Source organism: Cuculus canorus, chromosome 3 (assembly GCF_017976375.1).
Source record: "Cuculus canorus isolate bCucCan1 chromosome 3, bCucCan1.pri, whole genome shotgun sequence".
Taxonomy (NCBI): Eukaryota; Metazoa; Chordata; class Aves; order Cuculiformes; family Cuculidae; genus Cuculus; species Cuculus canorus.
Window position 1 is genome coordinate 81681981 of NC_071403.1, and position 25404 is coordinate 81707384.

General features: G+C 42.9%; 1 protein-coding gene across 5 annotated transcripts in view; it reads right to left on the bottom strand.

Annotated features, from left to right (window-relative positions):
* PAK5 (p21 (RAC1) activated kinase 5) overlaps positions 1–25404 on the bottom strand; it is a 140719-nt gene that overhangs the window by 37129 nt on the left and 78186 nt on the right. For 4 of the 5 annotated variants that reach the window (XM_054060916.1, XM_054060917.1, XM_054060919.1 and 1 more), the window contains one exon: positions 3719–3933. In XM_054060916.1, the coding sequence (XP_053916891.1) occupies positions 3719–3933 (215 nt within the window). Of the gene's footprint in view, positions 1–3718; positions 3934–12440; positions 12517–25404 lie in introns of those variants that run through there. The other variant, XM_054060920.1, reaches the window with a different exon arrangement.

Consider the following 25404-nt stretch of genomic DNA (forward strand, 5'->3'; position numbering starts at 1 on the left):
GCAAAAATGCAAACCATGAGCTCCAGGTACACACGGGACAGCTACAAAGTACTGAAGCAAGAGGGCCAAGAGGACTGGCATCAGGATCTCACACTTCACAAAGCCTCTTTTAAGTACAGGAAGACACAGACGGTTCACACTTTTCCACAGAGATGTTTTCAGTGAAAAATATCAGTCTATTCTAAAAACTGCCTCTCTCCACACTCCAAATCTATCAAGATCATCGTCTCTTTCTATTTTTCATGAAATTTTCTGCCACATTTTACTGACTCTTGTTAGCATCTGAAGCACACAATACTCTGCTGGTATCTGGGTCACCCGCACCAAGAAGGGGAATCCTATTATTGTTTCTACTTGTACTTAAAATGAAGGAATTCGTACAGTCAGCTCAGGCTTGGATTCAAATGCTGATATTACCACGACAAGCTGCTGCTACCCAGGTGCAAAAGCACTACAAACCTTTCAACCCAGCCAATGCAGACGCAAGGTGATGCCATCCCCCAGGATATTTGGGAGCCCAGGGTGCTTCCTCTTCATCACTGCTGCTGCTGCCTTTGAATATAGATGGAGCAGTGAGAATACTTACCATTTATTGGTTTTACCCAAAGGGATACTCAATCTACCAGCAAATCCTATCTGCCTTGCAGACTGAGAAACAAGCAAATACCACTAACTTGGAAAGCTACAAAACCTACAGAAGTCAAGAAAAATTCTTTCCCTTCCTCTGCTTCAGCTTTGGGTGAAGCACAAAGCAAGCAAATACCAGTTCTGTCTGAAAAAAAAAGCAGAAATCATGCTCTCAGTCTACTCTTCAGTTGCGAAGGAGAACCTATTAGCAGAACACTTCTGCCTCACACCTTACAGCTATAGTCAATACTGAAGTAATTGAACAGAATAAATTTGGGAGTGCAGAATGGCAGAGTTACAGTGCTGCTGTATGACCCAAAGCCAAGGCAAAACTAACTCTGGCCAAGCGCCTGAGCCCGACTTAATACCATGACTCAGGACACAATTATGAATCTTCTGATACACCTCAGTGCATTCACAAGTGTGCTAATTAAACTATCAGCTGCTGGGTGGAAAAGAGAAAAGTTATAAACAATATTGAGAGCTTGGAGCCTTTGGTTCCTATCTCCCCAAACTGCCACCAAACATATTTAAATCTCAGTTCTCATTGAGGTTATGAAATCCTCAGTGCCTAAATCACCTTTCAACAGAACTAAAGGTGTTGTTGCATGTTCACCCAGTGAAAAAATCATCTAAAGCAAATGTTTATAGTGAATTAGTTCAGCAACATTAAATATTCATAAAGTGGCTACAACTCAGCTTCTCTCCATAAGTTAATTTATATCAAAACAAGGCATGTTAATTCTTAGTAAATCTGCAGTAAAATGGTATCTTGCAATAGAGTTAAAAGCAAATTCTCAGATGACAGTCAATGCCTCTTAGTTGCTATTAAACTAACCTGTTTTTTCTAGCAAACTATGGAGGCCCATTTCCATAGGCTGTAAATGATTCTCAGATAGGGAAAGTAACTGGAGGGTGAACACACAATTTCTCAAACTCTTCAGCCTTAACCCCATTTCCTCATCTAACTACACCTTTGGGGCGGTGGCACGCAATTAACTGCAATTTGGGTCATCTGCTTCGAAATCCACATCTTCCACCTATGCAGATGGAAGGGTCCCTCTGCAGATTAGCTCTGCCCCACAGCCTCTGTGAGATGGGTACCAGGTTGCATGCATCCTGTCCCTGGGACATGCGTCCTGGGAAGATGTAGTGGGATGCACAACTGCATTAAGGGCCACCATAGCCCAAGGATACACTGGAAGAACAAGCTCATCTTGGGAGCTGCAGTTTGGCTCCCAGTCCCAGCCCTTTCCTGGCCCAGGATGGTTTAGTTCAGAAGTGTTTCCCTGGTATATGCATATATACAGACCCCTGACATATAGATATATGTAGGCACTGATACACAGACAGAAAAGCAAGAACCGACTTCTTGGAAACAACTGACAGTGATTTTCTCCACTTCAAAGTGCAGCAATTACTCATCTGGGGCTTAATCCTTCACACTCTGCAGTGTGTATTGATTCAACGAGACTCTGCACATGAACATTGCACACAACCATTGGCTGGCTGAGACCAATGTCGTATTGCCCATACAGTGCAGAGAAAGCTAATATATTTAAAAACTTTTCAAGCTGATGAATTTCTGGATCCAAAACCTCAGAAAAGAGATAGTACTGCTGTAAGATAGTAAACTGTTGGGTTTTTTTAATCTTCAAACATCTTTGTGCATTCATGTCAAACTATACATGGATATTTTGGGGTTAAGAAGGGCTGCGGAACAAAGTTGCTCTCCTCCCCTACCAGGAAAAGGCTTGTCTACTTTTTTCCTCATTATTCTTGGCCTCTATTATACAGTAAGATATTTTATAACAAAAAAAAAATCATGACTTTGGTTTTCTCCCTCTTGTCCTGTAGCAACACCAGCAGTCCTGATCAGAAAGTGATGGGTGTCCTTCAGGAACAAGCACTAAATGTAAATTTAGCAAAGAGCACTTATCAGTTATATATACAGAATCTGTGCTCTCAGGATTACCTGATTTTCTCTTGCTGCAGAAAAATCCATGTGAAAATGAAATCCTAGATTTATTTTGCAGTTGCGAAATTTACATGGCCAGCATGGTACAGGCTACCACTAGCACACAGGTGTGACTACTGCAATGTTGGGATGTGCAATCCCAGAAACAATGCTAAATCAAGGCAAAATTGTCTACCAGAACCCTGAGCCTCCTAGAACAGAGATCCCAGAGCCATGCTGATGTCCTGTCTGGGACACTACTGCTGCTCTACCCACTCAGCCCAATTTTTTCCCCAGCTGTTCAGCCTGAACCTCCCAAGCCACAATCTGGGGTTGTTTTCCCTCATTTTACTGCTCAGCTCCATCACCTGCGTTAATACCTCCAGGCAGTGGTGGGTAGCAATAAGATTCCTCCTTGAGCTCTTTGCCTGGCTGAACAAGCAATTTAATATTTTTCCTTTGGTTTACTTTTCCTTCTCTCCCATGCTCCAAACTGCCTTTGCCTAAAGCATTCTTCTTAAATTAATTATCATGGAGTTTTAAGCTGCAGAGCAGCATCATTTTGGGCCTCCACTGGGACTTGTGGCTTTTTCTTCTGCAGCCCAGGAGTGGAAAGGCCCCTGCAAAACCCATGACATGTTCTTCAGGGACATTTGTATAAGTTCTATACATATAACATTTTTTTCCTTGCAAGCTTTACTATTAGATATTTGGATTTGCAGCTCTCTCTGTACTCAGACACTCCCCAGCTGTGCCTGTCTCCTGGGATAGCTGCTCTCTGTGACACAGATAAATATTTTCTGTTTGTTGGTGCTTGGTGACCAAGCCCAACACATCACCCACTTCTGGCCTCCTTTATACTTCTAGCAATAGAGAGAGAAGTATACAAAAGCGGTTATGTCAGAGTAACCACATAGTCTTTCACCAAGTTGCAGTTGCATACAGAATTTGGGAAAAAAGGTGCCCAACAGTCGCCCCCATCCCACGGTGGGCACTTTTCGGGTGTGGAAGCAGGGATCCTTGGGCTGAGACCAAGTGCAACTTCAACTCTGGTGGGCAGAGTGGTATTACTTTGTCAAGGTTACATGCAATTGAAGGCAGGTCAGAAAATACAAAGGAGGCTTTGCACAATACCTTCATAGGTGCGAGCTGGATGGGAGTGATGCATGAGGGATCGACCATAGGCTTTGGCCTGTTTGCCGTGTCTGCCAGCAAGCTGTGCCACTGTTGAGGTAGTCCCGTGAACTTTTGCTCCCTGTGGTCAAAGCCAGTGTGGACCCGATGCTCAAAGTTAGAGGGCCCAGAAATTTCAATCCTTTTCTTCTTCTTTCCAAACATGGTGAAAAAATCTGAAGAAGTCATGGGGAAACAGGAAAGAAAAGGGAAAAGAAAATGTATTTATGCTTTGTCGCAACCTGTAGCCATTGTCTGTACTAGATAGATAATTTAATAGATGTTATTAGCCAAATACCCACACAAATATTACTTTCTTTCTTCACACATACCATCTTTGAGATCTACACAAGGCAAGCACTTATCTGACCTCCTCTCACAGGATCTGAGATTTTAAGAAATTAACCCAGTTTTTAATTTTTATATGTTCATAACACCTTAAGAAACATAGAAAGCTTCTGTTTCTAGGAGACAAAGCCCAGGTCCTACTTTCTACTCTTCTCTTTGCTGATCTGCTCGTGCTGCAAGGTGCGTCCAATGAAAGCTCACAGCCCCATGCTCTCCCAGCTGCAGCAGCATACACCTTTGCTCAGATGATGGCACATGGTGTAAGAGGTGAGCTATACCACAACACACCATGAGAGGACACAAACGCATAGCTTTGCATCTCAAATCTATATGCCAGATCTTGAGAAAAGACAACCCAGCCCAGCCAAGAGCCTGGCCCTGCTAAATTCATATCTACATCTCACCCAGTAGCAGTGAAATGGGGATTTATTCATATGCCATGTGATGCAAACAGATGGAGAGCTGAGAACTAATTCCAACCTGGTCTAAGGGCCTTCATCTGCATAAGTAAAGGGTTCTGCTTAAAAACAGTGTCAGACATCAGCTGCTATAATCATCATTTTCACATGGTGTGATTCCTCCTTCCAGAGAGAAATAGTTTGCTGTGAGAGAGCCACATGCCTGAAGCACCTGGGTTTAAGGCTGGGTGGTTGTAGCTCACTAGCTTCTGGCCGCAGACTCCAGTGGGATTTATTATAGTGACAGCCAGACTCCTTTCAAGGTACAGGAAGAAGGATCAGCTCCTTTGGTCTTAGTGCAGGTAGCGTGGAGAAGAGAAAGAATTCTCTGTAATGCTGTGTGAGCAAAGAACTGGAAGCTGTTGGGGGCAATGCGACCTTCCCAGCTCATACATTGCTGGAGAGACCTGGGTCAATCTGGCTGCCCAGTAAAGCTAATCATTACAGAATTTACTCTACAGAAAGTGAACTTTTTGGTCAACTCTGTTAGCTGCTATTTCCTGTTAAGAGTGCATTTGTTTGTCTTCTGTCTGCTTTCTTCCTCCTAAGGAGGGGGAAGGTTCAAAGAGCACACAGGAGGAGACAGTCAGAGCAAAAGAGGTTTCAAAGGCAAAGTGGAAGGAGGCATGAACTGCAAACTGAAAGAGACAAAGGTATTTGCTTACTCTATTGCTTCAGAACAGAGTTTCTGGAGAATTCCAGAAACCTAGTGTGAGGCAAGGAGAAATTCCTCGTCCCAGGGAAATAGATAGAGGTTCAGTTGCTTTTCCTGTCCTGAAAAAGTCCTCTGCCTTTCTGCTGTATCAGAACACTCCACTACCTTGGCCTCATGGCTGTTTCAAGCAGCACTTGGTAAGCCCTTGATCAGCATCTGCCTGAAATAGCAGCTGGATGAGGAGGGCGGCAGCTCTATAAAACCTCTTCTATCACAGGAAACACTCAGCTGTAAAGGTGCTGCCCTGCCTTTATGATTCATGAGGTGGAGAGGAGAAGCTCAAGGAAGAAAATACAGTTGTGTAGCTGCTGCTGCAAAAAAAGATGGGATGATAAATCAGGTGTTTATTCCACCCTCATTCCTTTTTACTAGTTCATTTAAAAATCAGGTCCATTATTTGAAAATTGATTGCTGGCTGCTTTGTAAGTCCCTCCTGTGTGTTTGCAGGTGATTGTATCTCCTTTGGACATATTTTCTTCAGATAGAGCAGACGTGCTCCTGTTGGCCTTTCTTCACTGGTCTCATCTTCCACAACTCCCTCTGACTTTCTTCCCTTTTCTGAACTCCCTCCAAATCTCCTGCCCTTTTGACAGTCTCTTTGCCCACTTCCTCTCCATCTCTTTTAATTCTGCTGTCTTCTCCACTTTACTGAAATCTCTTATGATTGCCTTGCTGTCTAGCCCTTCTTCAACTTCCAGCATTGTGATCTTTCTATTTTAATGTTAGGGGCATGCTGGGTACATTATGGCACTTGCAGAGGTGCTTCGACCTTAGCCCAATGCCATCGTGGCTGGTCTTTGGTCGAAGATTATTTATTTTCAAGGCTCGAACAGAAGTAGCTGGTAGTTCAGCTAGTAGCTCATATTCACCACTCATCCATGCAGCTCCACAAATCACAGCCAGCTGCAGATCAATGGCACTGGATTGATTTCAATCACCCTCTCGGATGTGAATCTATGAGGCCTACTGGAGTCACATTTTAAACCATCAGCTCTAGACATGTACTACTTCATCTGATCAATGCCAGTACTTGTAAGGTTTCCCACTGGACTTGCACCCAAATGCAGCTGTTGGATGTCTCAAGTTCTCTAGAGCCTCAAATAACATCAGATAAATAAAAGCACATCAGCTGGCATACTGTACATTCCCTTCTTAAAAATATACAGCAGGCTTACTCAACAGCATACTGCTCTTCTGTTTTCAAATTGCTCTTTGATATATTGCACTCTCGTGTTTTAACATCAATGCAGACAGAGGTAAATGTGAATTTCGCCCAGTAGGACCTTTACTTTTTCAGGATAACAGTTTAGTTTTGAACCTGATGCCAAGGCCACCCTTTTGCATGGGGATGATGCCTCAGGCCTGGGCAGTGAGCCTTGCTCCCCTTTTCTTAAGCTACAGCAGGAGAGATAGGGATTAATTCTGACCTCCTCACATAACAAGGGATGGATTCAGCCATGCAGGCAAATGCACAAATGTTATGTTTCTTGGTGGCCAGAAAACATGGGGCTGTGTGGGTGAAAGTTGACCGGGAAACCTGGGTGATGGTGGTCTCAGCCCCACAGAAGTAGGGTAGGACTTTCCCGATGGCCCCTGGCCTAGCTCTGCAATAAGTCTCTCGGTGCTACTGAAAGGAGCAAAGCCCTAACTGGCTCTTAAGAGTATCAATAATAAATGCTGTGCACTACTGCTTTGCTTCATCAGTCAGTAAGTTCTCTCCGTTTCACTGCAAAGCAAAGCTAACCCTTCCTTACCACGGTCCCTCTAAATAGCTGTAATTCATATATACAGCAATTGCAAGGAAATTTAATTTCCTGTGATTCCCCAAAGAATAGGAATGATGATTGTTTTCCTAGCTGTTCGAGGATGTGGGTTTGGGGCTGCCAAGCCAGTGAAACCTCCTGCTCCTAGCTCCTAAGAGCCCTGGTTCAATCCCTTACAAGGTACTTCCGCATAGACCCTGAAAAGGAGAGAGGTTTTAATCTCTTTGCCGTAGGTTTATTGATACAATATAAAAAACCCCCGCATATTTACTCATTTAATCAGGCATGGAAGTAGAAAACATCCTGGACTAAACAAGAAAGGTACCTCCTACTCCTAAAACAATTTGATAAGCCTTGGAGAGCTAAGTGCTTTGAAGAGAAAGGATGGACCTCTCTAGTTCCCCAGGATGCCAGACATATGCATTCAACATAAATGTTATGAAATTTCTATCGAGAGCACAAAATACATGTTATTAAAACAGTTCATTCAGGCACCCATCCACTCTCTCATGCAAAACACTAAGCCTCTCACTGTCATTAAGAAACTCTAATTTCCTAATGGGATTAGTTAGGAAAACATTCCACAGACAATGGGGCAATCCTGCATTTAGTGGAGAGAAAGGGAGGTATGTAAGTGACTGCAGGGCAACAATGAGGGGCTACCGGTGTGGCATCCTCACCTGACCCTCCTCATGCCAAGGCACTCACACTTCACTTAATACCTCTTGACAGCCCCAGCATGCTCCTGATCGTGCCAGGTCTCTCAGCAAATGTCATATCTCAGTTCAACTCTTCCTGTGCTCACCCCCCACAGAATGAAAGGAAATGAGGTGGTGTTCTCCTCATTTGTTTCTATTTTTTGGGGGATGAGCACAACCAGCATGCCCGTCTTCTACTTGCATGTGCTTTGCCAATAAATAGTCTAGTTGATTTCAACACCACATATGTGGTTCTACATGAAGGAGGCTCTGGGACTCTGCCCTAACAAAAGCTACTATTGATGGCAGTGGGCTTGAGCTAGTGCCAGTGGAAAGGAAAAACAGAAGTCATCATTACGTGGCTTCAATGGGGTATTCCTGTAGAAAGACTTCACTTACCCTTACACTGAAATGATGTAGCACATTCATTTTGTGTTTATAAATGGGAGGTTTGAAGGAGGTAGTCCTTCAGTTGCAACAAGCAAAGAATTTAGTTAAATGTGATGGCATGAGACCAAAAGCAAGTCTGTTCTTAAGCAGGGGAGACAGGAGAGAAGTCTGTATTCAGGTCACGGCTGTGATGTTGAAGGGCTCCTCCAAACCAAGGTCCAAGTGTGGCACAAGAATAAAGACAAGTGACTCTTTCTACCAAAGCCATGATGGAAAAAATACAGGTATGTTATTTACTGGAGGAAAACACAATACTGGTGGGGAAAACCAGACTATCATCCTGGCTCTCCTGTTGATGACGGCTGAGTAACCCCCAGCAGTGCTGGTCCCAGCAGTATCAACAGGGAAGGACTACGGATAGCAGGAGAAATATGTGAGGTGTGCTCTGTGGATATAGCCACTCAAACTCTTTTAAAATGGCAGTTATTTGTCTTATTCAAGCTTCTGCCTGAGAAAGGAGTACCACCAGCTCTGCTGGTGCCTGCTGAACAGTCACAACACAGCTCTAATACAGCTGCTACAAGAACCGAGGTAATGTGCTGAAAAGGGTGCTATCGGGAGCAATCACTGCACCTTGCACTTAATGCTGTTTACTGTAGTGCCTAACAAACCAAATTACATGTTAATAAGCACACCCTGCCTGTTAGATCTATGCCAGGCTTGGCTCCTTTTCTTTTCACTCCCTTCTGTGCACAGAAAGAATTTACTGAGCACCACAGTGCCACAGACTCCTGTAGTGGTCCAAATTTCATGCACAACCGCCAACAACAGATCAGGTCCCCACACACAGAGAAAATTCCCTGTGTCCAAGATGGTGCCCAAGCAAACTGTGAGACACAGACCAGCAAAGCAAGTCCACTCTGGCAGCTCCTACACTATTGCTGTGCTGCCTCAGAACAAATGAAGGTATTTTTTCTAGCAAGTATCCTACAGCCCGGCTCTGGAGTAAGAGGATGTTGTGGGACCCCATTCAGGTCCTCCCACGAGGGTGTGTGTCTATGCGTAGGGCAGGACTTCCAGCAACAGCCCTCCCACAAAAAGTTACAGCTTTGCCCAGCTCTCGTCCCTGAGCTGATGTTCAGAGGTGACAGGTTTTTCTGTTTGTTCAATTTCATACACTTGGTCCCACCCTATGGTTTTTGATGGGTTGCCCCTCCCATGTACAGGAGATCAGGGACACTCAGGGAGACTGATGAACTGAAAAGCTGAAAGTCCACGTCTATGTAAAGAACCTCAAAGAACAAATTTTTTTGCACTTACAGCATGTAAAACCCAAGGCGGTTGGAATAAAAGGAAAAAAGGATGCTTTCAATCCTAAAGTTAATTGTATTCTGTATCTTTTATCATATCCTAAATAAAAGTAATTGAATCAACCCACCAAATACGAGAGAAGTCTGCTCAACTCTTCCTGACTTACTGAGTGCCAAACCCTGCTCCCAATGAAAGTCAGAGCCTCTTTTTAATTCCCCTCCCAGTAGCTACTCTTTTAGATTAAAAACCAAGAAAGATGCAAAGCCTTATTTTGTCTTGTAATCTTGAAAACTACCAGAGTCCCACATGCATCCACTAAGTACTGACACAGGCACTTGCCATCTGAGATGACCCTCAGACTAACACTCAGCAAACATCTGTGAAATTTTGCCATCCATAAAAATATACAATAACTAAGTTCACAGATTTAGTAAACTTGGTATCTAGAATAACAAAGTGAGATGGGTATTTTTACTTAAAACCAGATCTTTTTATGATTGCATACCATAGCTAAATAAACTCTATTTTTTTTTTTTTAATATTTCAGCAGCCAGATGCTGTGCCCCACTAAGTGAAGGAAAATATCTGTGCCCAGCAGCAGAGCCTGCTGGTAACCCCGAGCCGCCCGGGGAAGCCGGCAAGTATGTCATGCACACCTTTCTGCTGCTCAAGTGCATGGCTGGGCTGTAAATACCCCCTCAGGAAGAGCTCAGTGTTCCATCGTCTGCCTCAGCCCAGCAATACATTTGCTTTTTAAACAATGAGCAATTAGTTTATTTTCAATTAGGAAGTGCGCACTGCATTAAGTCAAGCAGCCTGCATTTTTTCTGCAGGGATTCCCTGTGGTTCATCCGCTGAGCAAGCAGCAGCAGAGCCTTTTTCCCTCTGGGACAGGCATGCTATTAGCATCTGAAAAGTGCCTTCATACACTGAGTATCATCTGTAAGCCCAGAGTGCAACAGCAAAGGCTCAAACTCCCCCAGTGCCCTGCGAAAAGGCACATTCTTCCCCAAGGCAAACACACAGACCAAAAAAAATGGTTACAGCTAGAGGCATTAATAAAATGCTTCATTTTAAAGAACTTCTAAGAAAACTGTTAGAAACACAGATTGCAAAATGGGAGATGGGTGCGGGTTGCTTTTCTTTGATAATTTTTACTTACTAATAATAGTTTTCTGTAGCACCAGGACCTCAATTATGCCCCTCTAGAGCAAACAAAACGCTGTAATACATCATTAGCTTTGCCAGCTTCTGTTCCTGTGCTCTGATTAATTGTAACCTTTCCTGATATTTGATCATAAATGAAAGAGTATGAATCGAGAAGCACAAATTAAATTAACATGTCAAACCAGCTTGCATAGCCAGTACTCCAGATAAATGTGAGCTAGGCTGATATTCAATCTCAAGGAGAAAGAAAATATCTGGTATGGACTGATGGCAGCATAAATTGCTAAGAAATACTCCGCAAGTGAGTGGTAAAAGTCATGTTGGTTCTCCTTCATCTCACAGGGCTGCAACTTCCCACTCCTGAGGTAAGTAGGAGACTGATGCTTATCTGTGTATCCATATAGCCAGAAAAATCAGGAAAATTATTTATTAAAAAATAAGGAATAGTAACAGCAAAAGCTTTGTATTTCCTTTTTGTTTGCTTCAAGGATGGTTCTAAGCTTCTTGGTGGCGAGCCTCTGCTGCTGGACGCCATCAAAGCATGAATTGCCTTTGTGAAAGAAAAATTCTTCTTTTTAGAAGAATTTACCTGTATTTTTCTATTTTTAACTGAAAATAGAGAACACTACCCTATTTTTCAGCAGATGAAAAAAGAAGCAAGAGAAAAGCGGGGTGGACTGAACAAGAAGCCAATGGAGTTAATAGAACGGCTCTTGAAAACTGCACTGGTTTCAGGTCAGGCTTGACACACCAACAGGACCCTGGGACAGAGAAGAAATCCCGTTTAACCTCCTAGATAAGATATTCCTACATACTTCCCTAAGTCCCAGAGGATCTGTCTGGAGGTGCGGAAGGGAGATGAACAGGGGGCACCAAGAGACCGGGAGCAGCTGCCTGCATAGCACACTCAGACCACAGCTAGGTGGGTCCTGCGGTCACCTATTTATTCATTCTTTTATTGGTTTTACCTAGAGGCAGATTTGATTACTTCTTTAGGTACAAGGTAATTTCAGACTCTTGAAAGGATACAGTTTGTTTAATCATGTGAACAGACAACACCAAAGACAGGAGAATACCAGGCTGGTTCATCTGTCTAACTGGAGACTTTGCTTCCAGTGATCCTTGCTGAACCCTCTGCTCTTCTCAATTATGATTTGAGCATTTCAATTTGGGAACAATAAAATAAACACTTAAACAATATTCTAACATAACATTCTAAAGAATCAAGATGATGTTTCTAAACGCCAGATCTCTGGCAGCAATAAAAAGGATATATAAATCCTGAATGAACTAAGTCTGCCTGTACAGCTGGAATTTTGAGAGACTTCTACCATCCTGCTAAGATAGTGTCACTGATGAAAAATTAATCACCTGTGACCATAGACTTTTTCCAGACTAACTCTATCTTTTCTAATTCAAAGGAAACATAGAAATACCATTTTCAATGCATGTCTACATGAGTTTTAGGCACAAAAAGTCTGACAGTCGATAGGAATAAATTTATTCCTATGAATTTTCAAAGTGCCTTATACTTTTTGAGATGGGTCAGACTCCTTAGTCATTTAAAGACTATTAAATACTATTAAAATACATGCTTTAATCATAGAAAAGTATATATTGATGGACTAGACCATACTCAATAAGCATAAAAATGCCATCCTTCCCAAAGGCCCTCATTTACCCTACAGCATTCTGCTCACTTCAACCTTAGGTCAAATCAGCCAACTTTTCAGCGTTCCCGTGTTACTGCACAACATAATAAAAATCCATTTAAACAATTACAAGCGGTCCAGGACTTGTCATTGTCCACATTTCTTTTCAATCCCACACTACCTTATTTTCGGTTGAAATGCCTTCATTCGTCACAGCACAGTAGGGTGTCTCTTGATAGCCAGCACATGTGACATATCTAATAGAAATGCACAATGGAACAAAATACAGGGGAAAACAATAACAAAAGGCAATGCATGTGTCTAGAGAAATACTAAAAGCCGGTACAGAGTGGCCAAACTAGGATCGATGTTCTCCAGGGAACAATACTCATTCTTCTTATTGAAAGCTACTCTTGTACTAAGACTCATTTCCACACACTGATTGACATGTGCTTACCTAATTTAGAAGTCTTGTGATTCCCAGTGGATTTTAATGCTCAGTAATTTTCAGATGAGTAGCTTAAATGCATATATTGTAGTCAGTCACTCTCTATTACCTTATACACATGCACACATATATAGCAACATACAGACAGAGGTTCTTGCAGTCAATCAGCCTGCAACAGCTCTGGGCAGATTAATGAGCAAAAAAACCCCAACCGCCCCCACCCCCAATCCCTGGAGGTAACTCAAATTGTTTCTGTCCCTAGCAGCTGAAAAGATTCTAGATTCGCAGGAGGGAACAGTCCTTTGGGTGCTCTGCTTGAGATAATTAATGGTGGACGCTCATAGGGAGGGGACATTAAATAAAGCACCCATTAACTAAGACATCCAATTCTCAAGCTACTTCTGAAACTTCAAAGCAGTAGTAATATTTTGTCTTGAGTTGATATTAATATTTTCAAATATAGATTTATAAAGGATCTAGGTATTCTATTTCTAGGCCTTGAATTAGAAAAAAAAATATTCAGTAAAAGGAAATAGTATTAATAATGAAAGTGGTGATATGTGGTAGAGAAGAAAGACTGAGCAGAGAGATCAGGAAAGCCTGCAGGAAATATCAAAACCTGAGCTATGAAACAATATTACTTAATTCTGAATATTAGTAAATACTGATATTTCTATAGAAATCACAGAATCACTGAAGATGGAAGAGACCTCTAAGATCATAAAGTCCAACCATCAGCCCAACATCAACATGCCTACTAAAACATCACCATGTCTACACGCTTTTTTAACACCTCCAGGGACGGTGACTCCATCACTTCACTGGGCAGCCTGTTTCAATGCTTCACTACTCTTTCGGTAAAGAATTTTTTTCCAATATCCAATCTAAACCTTCCCCAGCACAACTTGAGGCCATTTCCTCTTGTCCTATTGCTAGTTACTTGGGAGAAGAGACCAACAACCTCCTCACTATGACCTCCTTTCAGGTAGCAGTAGAGAGTGATAAGGTCTCCCCTCAGTCTCCTCCAGGTTAAACAATCCCAGCTCCCTCAGGTGCTCCTCATAAGAATTATTCTACAGACCAGGCTGGGGCAACTAAAGATGAAAACTACAGGGATACAAAATCATACATCTGTCAAGAGAAAGGATTGAGAAGAATGGTCGAAAAGCCCTCAAAAATTCCTCTTATCGATCATGCAACAGGATATGCTGCCTCTACATTTTGGGCCACCTCCTCAGTGGGCTCAACTGGCAAAGCCCAGTGAAATAGATGGATTGGTACCAACCTGCAGCACAGCAAAGACAGTAAAATTTTTGGTGGTGTTCTTGCATGTAAAGCTTTAGTTTTAATCCTCTGAAACTAAGCTTCCTCCCCAACATCTGATATGGTTGCAAAGCTGGCACTACAAACATACCAGTGACCAAAGCATGTTAGGCTGTGTTAGAGCTTTTCCAGGAAAGACTAATCACAAGGTCACTGCTCCTCACAAATGCCCTGTATTTCCTATTGGTGTATCTTTATAATTTGTAAAAAACAGCTTTAACTTCATAAAAAAAGGATGTAAAATGGTTTCTAGGTCTCAAAAACTACTTCTTTTTTACTGGTTGCATCCACAAACACACCAAAACTGCACTGAGGAGGAGTTTTAGTGGGGTGCCTGTTCCAGCACAGGTTATTTTACAGCACACAGCAAGTGCCACAGGGCAGGTGGTGATGATTATGTGCAGGACTGGAGGGAGACACAGGCTGGTGACGGTACCCTGTGCCACTGTGTCATATTAATAAGATGGGGTCTCTGGAGCCAGTCTCCTGCCATAAATCCTCACCGGTCTGTTCACATTCAAATTTTTCTACAGTAATATTCATCGCATTTCTTATTTTACTTCTAAAACAATACAGGCTGCGCTGGCTCTCAGGAATTGCTTTATTACCATGACATTTGTAATAAACATTGCTTTCCAATGAATAAGCAGTAGAAACAAAGGCTTCCTAATGCATTAACAGCAAGCCTCTGATAAGAATATTCTTTAGGATGAAACAGATCTTCTGACCTGTAAGTGTTTACCAAGAAATAGAATAAAATCAGATGATTTGAGATGTCAGAGTATCTTTAAAATGCAAACATGCCTACAGATTATTGTATCCACAAAAAGTACCTGGAAGATGAAAATCAAACCTATTGTTATCACTGTGGGTTTCCTACTTTAGTCAGGTTTTGCTGTCTATCAGTCTCACATACAACTGGAAGGAAAAATATTTCTGTAGCCTAAAATAAACTACAAATGCATAGATTCTACTTTAAATTGTTATTCTTTACATAATTTCTTGTCTTATTCTTACACAGCATTGTGCTGAGAAACTGGTTTGAAAGTCAATTCTTATTATCTACTGAATTGCTGTTATGAAATATTTGGCTTCCATATAAATACTGAGAACTGATCCCTTGAAGGGTTTGCTAGACCTTACTATTTATTACTTCCTAAGAAAGTTTACCATAAGCTCTTTATACAGAACACTGAATGTTTATAAAGCGATGCCTGCATAGTCCTCCTCCCTTTGAATCATCCACAACAATCAGTAATGGCAACTAAATAATTCCTCAATGCTGATTTTTTTCGGAGTTAAGCAAGCTTGCCATGCAGACTCTGTATTTTGCAGTCTCCCAACATCAGTTCAGAGGCAATGAGTCTCACCTGTTCTCTCTTTAACCGGGAGGTAAAGATTGTAGGGGAGACCTTTATGCTCTATCTCTGAAACCAATGTGGAAGACCAACCACAGAAAAGCCAACAAAAATATAATACAATGTAAACTGAATGGAAAAAACCAACACATTTTTTTCTCTAGGCAATCAGTGCAAATGCAGAAGGATAAATGTTATTCCAAATTGTGTACCACTTTTCAGCTTTTAAATGACTGAAAAAACAGAAATGTTTTTTGACTGCAGGTAGGTTTCTGGCAAATGGAGATGTTACTGCATCTCAGATGGACACCACTGCCACCTCCCAAGAGTTGATGCTGGAACAGAAAGCAGTTAAGATTACTTCCTTAGGAAGATGGATGCATACACAAGAATCACTGGATTTGCTGGGTCCATCCATATACTGTTTCTGGGAAAAGCGTATTTTGCCTCTCTGGGACAAAGAGTTTCACCTGAAATGGTCCAAAAGGACACTTTCAGGCTCTCAAAAAAATAAGGAAAGAAGGTTGACTATTTGACCAGCTAAGATGACTCCCAGAAACCTTGGTCTGGAAACACCAAGAGAAACTGCTGTGTGACTGTGTGTATGAGCTGTTTCAGCTTTGAAACTTTTGGACAATTAGGTCAAAATGCCACTTCTACCTGAGAGGAAAAGCTTGAACAACGTGGCATCATCCCTCCCCAGCCCACAGCCCAGACAGAGTGATTTTGTAAACAGCTCCAAAGAAGGTTGGTTTGTAACAAGGAGTCTGCAAAAGGCGGCAAAATCTAGAAGTATTTTCTGAGAAATCTTATTTATCACAGAGGGGAAAATACTGAGCATATGCAGAGGTGAAGAACTGGGCCACCATCTCGGGAATTAATGGCCCATGGCTCCCATCATGCCAGGGAAAAAGTGCTAGTAGCCCACCAGACTCTGGGCCCTCTTTTTCTATCCCAAGAAAACACAAATTTAGCATATCTGCATCTGTGATTCCAGGTCTTTCTTAAAAGTCTCAGCAGCAAAACTACACAAACAATTAGAAAATGATAATTAAAAAAAAAAAGATATCCTTGCATGCCAACTCTGGTTGCATTCACTGCTCTTTCAAGGTCAGGGAGGTCCGTTCATTCATTCATTCCTTACTCTGTTAAGGAACAACTCCAACATAGCTGCTGATACAATTGTGAAATCAAAAGATGAGCCGGGAAAGTGACTGCAAAAAATGCTTTAAGGAAACACGCGGTAATGCCAGGTGGTGGGGGCCAGAGTTAGCACTCAATGGAAAAACAAACTGCAAGTTCTCTGCCTGAGATAAGAAGTAAGAGTGCAGGATGAGTTCAGACCCTAATGGGAGTCTTTTCTAACCAGAACAAAATTATCATTTCTGGTCAAATGAAATATGCTGTCACACCAAACCCTTCATTTCATTTTCACCATTTTCCTTTTGTTCTTACATATGAAATAATACACAACTTAAAAGCTACTTAAGTTAACCCTTTCCCCAAATGTCAATTTAGTTTTTTTCCTTGAATTTTTGGACATAGGATTCAATACATTCCCTGGTATTTTTTGTTTCAGCTCATCTGAAAATTGTCTGTGCTCTGGGTGGGCATCAGAGATGATTTCGTGTGTGCTTCATGGGGCAACATAAAAATTTTAGAAAGCTGACTTTAAGATGGCCATGATACTCAAATTATTGGATATACTGCAACTGAATGATGATAAACTCTTTACAATATAGCCCTGTAAGTTAGTCTCAGTACTCTACACCTGCTACCATCTCAGCCTTCAGCTGCACCCTGTGCACCCATCCTGGTGTGTTTAATGGCATGCAGTGCCCAGCCTGGCATCCAGCCACGCTGACAACCCTGGTTTCCTAAATTATTTCCAGCTTCTTCAGGATAAAGCCATGAAGAAATAATGAACAGCTTTTAAAATGGTTATGTAAAGCATAGTGAGCTGTATAATACCTTTTCCAGTAAAACCCCCTTTTACTACTCTAAAAGTAATGAAGCATGTTATTATAACTACTATTTCTCCTTATTACGTGCGTATAGGCTGGGTGTTTTAAATGGCAATAACATCATCTCAGCCCTCCGTGTTTCTTACACGTGGCGTGTCCATGAAAGTAACCAATGCTCAGGATGCCAAAAGCTGAAGGCTCAGCTCACCCACATATGAGATGTGACATGAATAAACCAGTGCAAAGTCCATGCGAGCTCCTTTTCTCTCACTAGCAGGGGCTCAGATTGGAAAAGCCGTTATCTGCAGTGAAGCTGCCACACAGCCTTTAACTACCCATGGAGCCATCTAAAAACATCAGTCCATTTAGTATACTAATTCATTTTTTTAAATTCCAAACATGCATCTTGAAATTTACAGAGAAATGAAAAAAAAAAGTATATTTATTATGGTAGCATAATTGTTTTTTTTACAGAGTTTGACTTACAAGCAAGGAATTTCAAAACTCAAAGGAAATTCCAAAATTCGAAGACCTTCAAGCTTCATCGAAGTGCCACTATTGGAGTTGTTAGGGCAAATCTTGTTCCTGCATACCTGATGAGAGCAGAGGTGAGTACCCGCTGCTGCATGTTCTGTACCTCCCTAAAGGGCATCTTCAAATGCCATTTATCTGTGCTCTGCTGCAGAGCTGCCTCCAGCTTTCTGGAGGACCATTTGGGTCCTGATTCAACTGTTGTTGTCTTCAGTGGGAGGACTGACCCTAGAATCACACAGAATCACAGAATCACAAGGTTGGAAAGTACCCATTGGATCATCGAGTCCAACCATTCCTAACACTCCCTAAACCATGTCCCTAAGCACTTCATCCACCCGTTCCTTAAACACCTCCAGGGAAGGTGACTCGACCACCTCCCTGGGCAGCCTGTTCCAGTGCCCAATGACTCTTACTGTGAAGAATTTTTTTCTGATATCCAACCTGAACCTCCCCTGACGGAGCTTCAGGCCATTCCCTCTTGTCCTGTCCTCTGTCACTTGGGAGAAGAGGCCAGCTCCCTCCTCTCCACAACCTCCTTTCAGGTAGTTGTAGAGAGTAATAAGGTCTCCATTATTAATATACTATTATTAATAGCCACTTACTTCTCTATTCACCTCTATTGTTAGCAGGATGGGAAAACCCTAAGTGGTGACAACACAGTCAAAAGCAGGGGAGAGGGGAAGCACAGCTGACTTTATTTGAATTTCTTATTGTCTTTCTTCATAACACAGGCTAGAGGAGACAGTTGCTTCCTTCTCCCCTTTGCTGCGACCATCTCCCACCTCTCAAGAGAAACCCAAGCCTGAGCAACTCAAACCATGCCCTTTCACCGATGTTTTGTGAGCCAGCATTTTAGAAAACCGGACAAAGGCTGAACTGCACATTACCTGCTCTGAATCCAGCAACGTTTCTGTTCATGAGAAAAGGAAAATGATGGATAGCAATATCTTGGAAAATCTCCGAGTCAGTATTTGTAAATAAAATCTAATATAATTAGCAACATAAGTATTTTTCAGCTGTCTGATATTGAAAGAGCACACTTATGCTGGGATGAAGTAATCACATTACTTACCATGCAAAATCAGTACTTGCCTATCAGCTTATTAATATGTAACTTACTAATTCAGAGGAAAGGCGAGTTTCAGACAAAGCAGAAGAGCAGTAACCCGAACACGAGCAACTCTGCTCCAGGAAACGTAAGAAAAGATTCCGCCCCCCCACCCCGACAGCTTTCAAGTGCCACTGACATCCATCACATGTGCAGAGGCAAATGCCTCCACACTTTGTAATAATCAGAGCAAGGAAATTATGGATTGAGGGGAGGAGGAATTAAGTTTTTTTCCTGTTGGCTAAAGGCACACTTAAATCTGGAAACTGCATGATGGGAACTCAGCAGTAGCTTCCTCCTCCATTTCCACTTTCCAAGCAGAGCCAAGACTCCCTGAAGCTCTTCCATGTCACCCGCTTTCCCATGGCTCTGAATTTCACTGTGCTCCTTACGGTGAGCTGGGGCTGGATCCCAAAGGACTACCACCACCAGCTTCTACCTGTCCTTTCCTGCACTGCTCCTCCATTGTCTATTTATGCAAAATAATCTTCCAAACGCTCTCAAAGCATCATCTCAAACCCAATTTAATTGCCATCTATTACTTCGTCCCTACTCTCACTGTCACTTTAGGTTATCAACTGCAAAGTTACTCCCCTCTCCCTTTTTGATTCCCAATGGTTGCTGCAAAACAACACGAGACCAAAGATCTGCCCTTGGCAGAAAGAGCTTCTCATGATAGCAGATAAAAAGGATTTTCCCTAACGTCATCATGCACTGAAATAAATAGATACATGACAAGGCAACACTGAGGCAAACTTGGGCACTGCAGGGACTGCAGGAATTACATACAAATTATGGTTTCAAGGACACAGAGTAAAAGCAAAAACAATGTAAAAGACACTACCGGATGCCTAAAACTGGGACAAAATATCAATAAATTATTAACATGGCAGGTTTTGGGACAGGTGTTACACACTCTCTATCTCCACAAATCAGCTTTCAGAAGTCTAAGACATTAAGGCTTAATAAATCAATGTGCATTGTATGAGATACCACCAGTCAGTTAAATTGCTGGAATAAAAGTGCTGGTTTAATTTGAGCTTCTCTAGGAAAGAGATTTGTTTAAAAGAGGTCAATTAAGCCTTCCACTCAAGTTAATCTCGTCTGTTTATTTAAAAAAAAAAAAAGTCTGGAATGAGGAAAAAAGTGACGACAAGCCAGCAAAGCAAAATTTTCCTATGGATGCACCAAAACAAAAAACTGCAGGTCAGCTTGCTTTCAGCTGGCAGAAACATGCAGAAACTGCAATCAGTCTGCAATTCATATTGATGAACCACGTGGAGATGACTCAGACCAAATTTCTCTCCAAATCAGCCTAATGAAACACCCTCCTCTGAGGAAGGTAGCAGTACTTGAATGGGTTTTGGCAGTTTAAATATAGGTCTGGTTTGTAGAGAGTTTCTGTGGTCGGAACAGAAGAGAGTGGACCCTCAAAGAAACTATTTCCATTAGTTGCATTTTTCTCCAGAAGCAGGAGCTGCCCATCTAAGCCTTCACAGTCTGTTCTCCTCAACCCCTACACACCCTCCAACTGTGAATGGCACCATCACTACTTCCATATGTTGCCAGCTTTTGAGTCATCAACTGTCTTTTAGGTCAATCCATTTGTCTCTTCTGCTCTTCTGAACGTTGATGTTTTTTTTCCTCTTTCTTTGGTCCCACTGTAACTCATTACTGAGCTTTCTATAGCAAAGCAGCAAATGTCAGGCAAAGTGCATACTGTGCTGTCCATCTGCTACTTTCCTTTTTGCCTCGTGTTGCATCCGCTCGGTTGTGCACGTGATCTTTGTGGCAAGGTTTTCTGCATGTTAAAACCTCCTATCCTATTGAATGAGAAAACAGGAAGAGAAGCATTACCCCTTACAGAGCCATCCATCACTGTAGAGTTTTCTTCAGCGCTAAATGGTACCAAGTTCTGTTGCCCAACAGAAAATACTAGCAAAAATGGCAGAACATTTTCAGCATGAAACTGGTCATTGGACAGGTGGGGAACTACCATGGCACTGTGAGACCCACAACCAGCAAAAGCATCAGTTCACATTTATTTGCCATGACATCCGTTGCACTGGAGGATGCACTCAGCACTGGTGTATGCGCCTGTAGCACAGATGCAGGGAATGCTCCCTATAGGGAAACTGTTCACAGGTCAATGGTGTGGTAGGGAAGAGAGGGTTCTGCAATGGGCAATGCAGGAGCAATTAGGACAGGAAAGTATGCACCAAAACAGAACTCATGTTGGGTTTCTCTGGGAAGATGCGAACAGCACAGAGGCACTGACATGAGCAGCTGGAAAAGGAGTGGAGGGCTAAGCCAGAGGGGATAGAAGCAATAGAAAAACTGAGTAAGGGAGGAGAGGCCAGGTGAGAAGGAGCTGAATCAATACAGTGGCCTTGACTTGATCCAGTGGTGAAGGAGAAAGCCAGACGAGTGGTTCTTGCAGAGCAGGGAAGACAATTTGATCAACCATGCTTTACATAGGGTGAAGTGATGGTAACAGCATTAACTCAGCATCATGTGGCAGCTGCTGCAGTTCCTCTCTGCTGTGTCTGCACTGTGTAGTTGTCACAGCACCCTGATCATTCAGAACTGAGTTAGACACAGACTCAGCCTCAGCAGCTCCCTCACGCCAACTGGAGCACTTCACAAATCCATAAAACTCCTTTGGGCTCAGCTCTTTATCCCTCTGTCTCTTCTCTGGAAGCAAGACTTTCTGAGGTCACTAACACCCCATCTCCATCTGTGGCTCCAGGAACACCAGAAGCCACTCCGCACACGTGGGTAATCCCCACCTCTCTGCAAAAACATGCTTGCAACTGGCTTCCAGGAAATTAATTTATGTAGGGGCAAGTATCAGGGGGATTGCTTTCTGCACAGATTTATCAGTACCAGCACACTTCTGTCAGGGTTTGGTAAAGAACTTTATTCATTTGCAGTACATGTGCTTTGTCCCAGCTCTGCCTTTCTTTAAAGGAAAAAATCTGCTTTTTTAGCTGCCTCCATGGAAACAGCAACTCTGTGGTGTTGGCGATGCTCCAGGCTCGATGGGCTTGGTTCCGACATCAAAATCTGCACCTCTTGATTGCAGAGCATTGAAACCTCAAGCTGGGATCCCAAGGCCCAGCCAGTTCTCCTCTGGCTTGTTCATCACCACCAGCAAAGTTCCTGTGGGTCAAATCTCTCATGTGGTAACATCTGTGCAGGCACAGTGCTGAAGAAAGGGCTGAGTTAGGCCTGAGTGATGCTTGAGAAAGTGGAAAGACTAGACAAAGTGTTTAACTTGTACAGTTCATTAACTCTGGTAGCACTAGCACAGTTCCTGGACTAGCAAAGTAGCTAATGCAGATGAAAGTAAGTGTTCAGTTTCCCTCATGTAATGAGCTTTGAGACCAAACATTCAGTTAATTTAAATGAAATTAAAAAACATCTTCTCTGATTTTCATTTTAAAAAGCTTGCTTCCACTCACACTCTGCTGAATTTCCCCCCCCCCCCCCCCGTCTCTCCTGCTGCATCACGGCTGGTGGGAAACTGCAGCAAAATCTACGCAATTCCTGGGCTCATCTTCCAAAGGACAAATTATTCCTTTGGCCCCTCAAAGCATCCCCTAATCTGCAGCCTTAGACAACCAAAGAGATTGCATGGCAGCTGCACAACCACAGCACAGGTAGAGAAGAGGGGGTTTGCCGTCTGGCTCTGGAAAATTGATCCCAGTGTAATAAAATGCATAGCTCTTCTATAATCATCTGTTCAGCTCCATAAATCCCAGGGCATAAATTAGGCTGCCAGGGACAGCAGCTGTGTAGGAATCTCTGCAGGAGGAGAAAAAGCGCCACAACCACCTACAGCATCACGGCATGCCGCTGGGAAACCACGCTGGGTGCTATTGCCAGTGTTCCTCTGGTTTCAGATCGATTTACTGCCACTGAATTCCAAGGAACCGTTCAGTCCAGAGTACTATAAATACCAGCAGAATGAGGCTTGGTGGTAGCTTGTGGTGAATATTAGGGAAATGTAAAATTCAACAATCCCTAATTGTTCTTCAGTCAACAGTACCTGTTTAAATTACTGTTATTATGGCAAAGATATTGAAATTGCTAACATAAACACAACCTAGGATTGGAGATGCTGTGGCTTGCCACCAGTAAACGTTTTACTTGCTGCTAAACATTTTCCCTTTCAATACATAAATGCCACCTTCAGCAGTAGATACCCAGCAATCAGGGCAGCTCAGGGATTAGCAGGAGGGTGCGCCCTGTAAGCAAGGAGAAAGCTTGCGAAACAAGCGATGTGGAACAAAGGAAGAGAAAAGCAACAAAGCTGGGAAAGGGTCCGGAGAATAAATCTTATGAGGAGCAGGAACTGGAGTTGTTCAGTCTGGAGAAAAGGAGGCTGAGGGGAGACCCTATATACTCTCCAAAACTACCTGAAAGGAGGTTGTAGCAAGGTGAGTGTTGGTCTCCTCTCCCAAATAACAAGCAATAGGACAAGAGGAAATAGCCTCAAGTTGTGCCAGGGGCGTTTGACTGGATATTAGGAAAAAATTCTTCACAGAGAGGGTTGTCAAGCATCAGAACAGGCTGCCCAGGGAAGTGGTTGAGCCACTATCCCTGGAAGCATTTAGAAGATGTGTAGACCGTTGTGCTTAGGGACATGGCTTAGTGGTGGAGTTGGCAATGTTAAGTTTACGGTTGACCAATGAAAGGTCTTTTCCAACCTAAATGATTCTGTGATTCTGCAGTTAAGTACATGACAAAAGCCCCACAGAGCCCACAAAGGAAAGGCTGAGCAGGAATCCAAGTCAGGGCTGAGCTAACTGGGAGGTCTCATCCCATGACACTGAAACTCATGGAACCTGCCCATGCCAGGGCTCATGCATGCTGCAGGCTGAAGAAACATCTTCTACGAGGGCAATTGCTCAACTGAGCTGGGAAGGGAAAGCATTCATCCTGCTAGTACAATTAAAAACAGTTATGGAAAAGATGGCAAGAAGGACCAACAGAAACATCAGCCATGCGTCAGATGAAAATTGAAATAAGTCTTTTTTTAAAAATGGACATGGCCTATTTATCAAAAATACTGTTTTGAAGGATTCTAAGCTAGTCCCGGACATAGGCTGAATCTAGCATGCAGGGTCAGCTATCTTACACCATAGAAACGCAGGCATTGCTCATGAAACTACTGTGGAGGAGGGAAGGAAAGGTGACATTGCTTCTATGCTGAAAGGCTATGCAGTTCCAATCTCAGTTGGAGTGGAAGATGCAGGTCCAGATGTCTTCAGCATCTTATTCAAAGCAGGAGTTTAACAGAGGATCTTCAGAAGAAGCCTCCTCACCACCACCTCTAAATGCTTTGGTATTGGTGTCTCTCACTGTCTGCTCAAAACAGTGAGACATGCACACAGACTGACGATGGGACCCAGCTCAGCCACCGGCCAGCAGCACAACTTAAGTTTGTTTTTCCTTCTCCACCGAGAATGCTGTCAATTCTTCCCAGGTTTGCTGCTCAGGATCTCTAACCCAGGAATGGCGAGGCATGTTTCACAACTGCCAAAACCAACAAGAAGGAGCGGTATCTCTGGCAGGATCAAATCCAACAGGCGCCACACCGTTGGCCAGAGCAAGGTTCAAGACATACCTCACCAGGACCAACTACCACTGCTGGGTACCAGGAGCCCTCTGTACCCTGCAGGATGAGGCCCTATTGCTCATACCTCAGCATCCCATCTCGGAGTTACATGGATGACTCGGTCACTGAAATGCAACAACAAATTCAACGAGCAATGGTATATCCACACACGGGAAAAAACCTGGACGCTTGGCAAAAACACTGCCTGTGCAGACAGGGAAAAGATCTCAAGTCGACAAGAGGATTTGCATATCACTGTAAGCCCAAGTAACTGCAAAATCTGGCCTAGAATATCACTTGGTATACTTGGTAACATGCTTGAATCACAGTTTTTTTTAAATACATTCCTAAACCAGGTGTCTTAGCACCCATGCCCTCAGCTCCACCAAGGAATGATGCTATTTAACTCTTTTGAGGGGTTTTGTCTGAACTTAGATTAATTGCTGTCAAAGAGTCAAACTCATCCCCATTACTGTGAAGACTTCAGGTGCTGATACCAGGAGAGAGCTGCATCTGCTGCACATACAAGACAGTCCCTAGCCTGTGGGTCTCACTGCCTACCTGGAAATGGCAGAGTGGGAAAAAAAATGAATGCGACAAACCCTATTTGACTGTATGGTGAAGTAATTAGTTTACATTACCCTAGGAGCTTGGGTTTGACTTCAGACCTTTGAGTCCATCTCTTCTCACGTGAGTGTTTCCCTGGGAAATCACAAGCTCAGACACACAGATAAGGTCTGATGCTGAGATGGGGTTAAGCTCTGATCCTACCCATACATAGGCATAA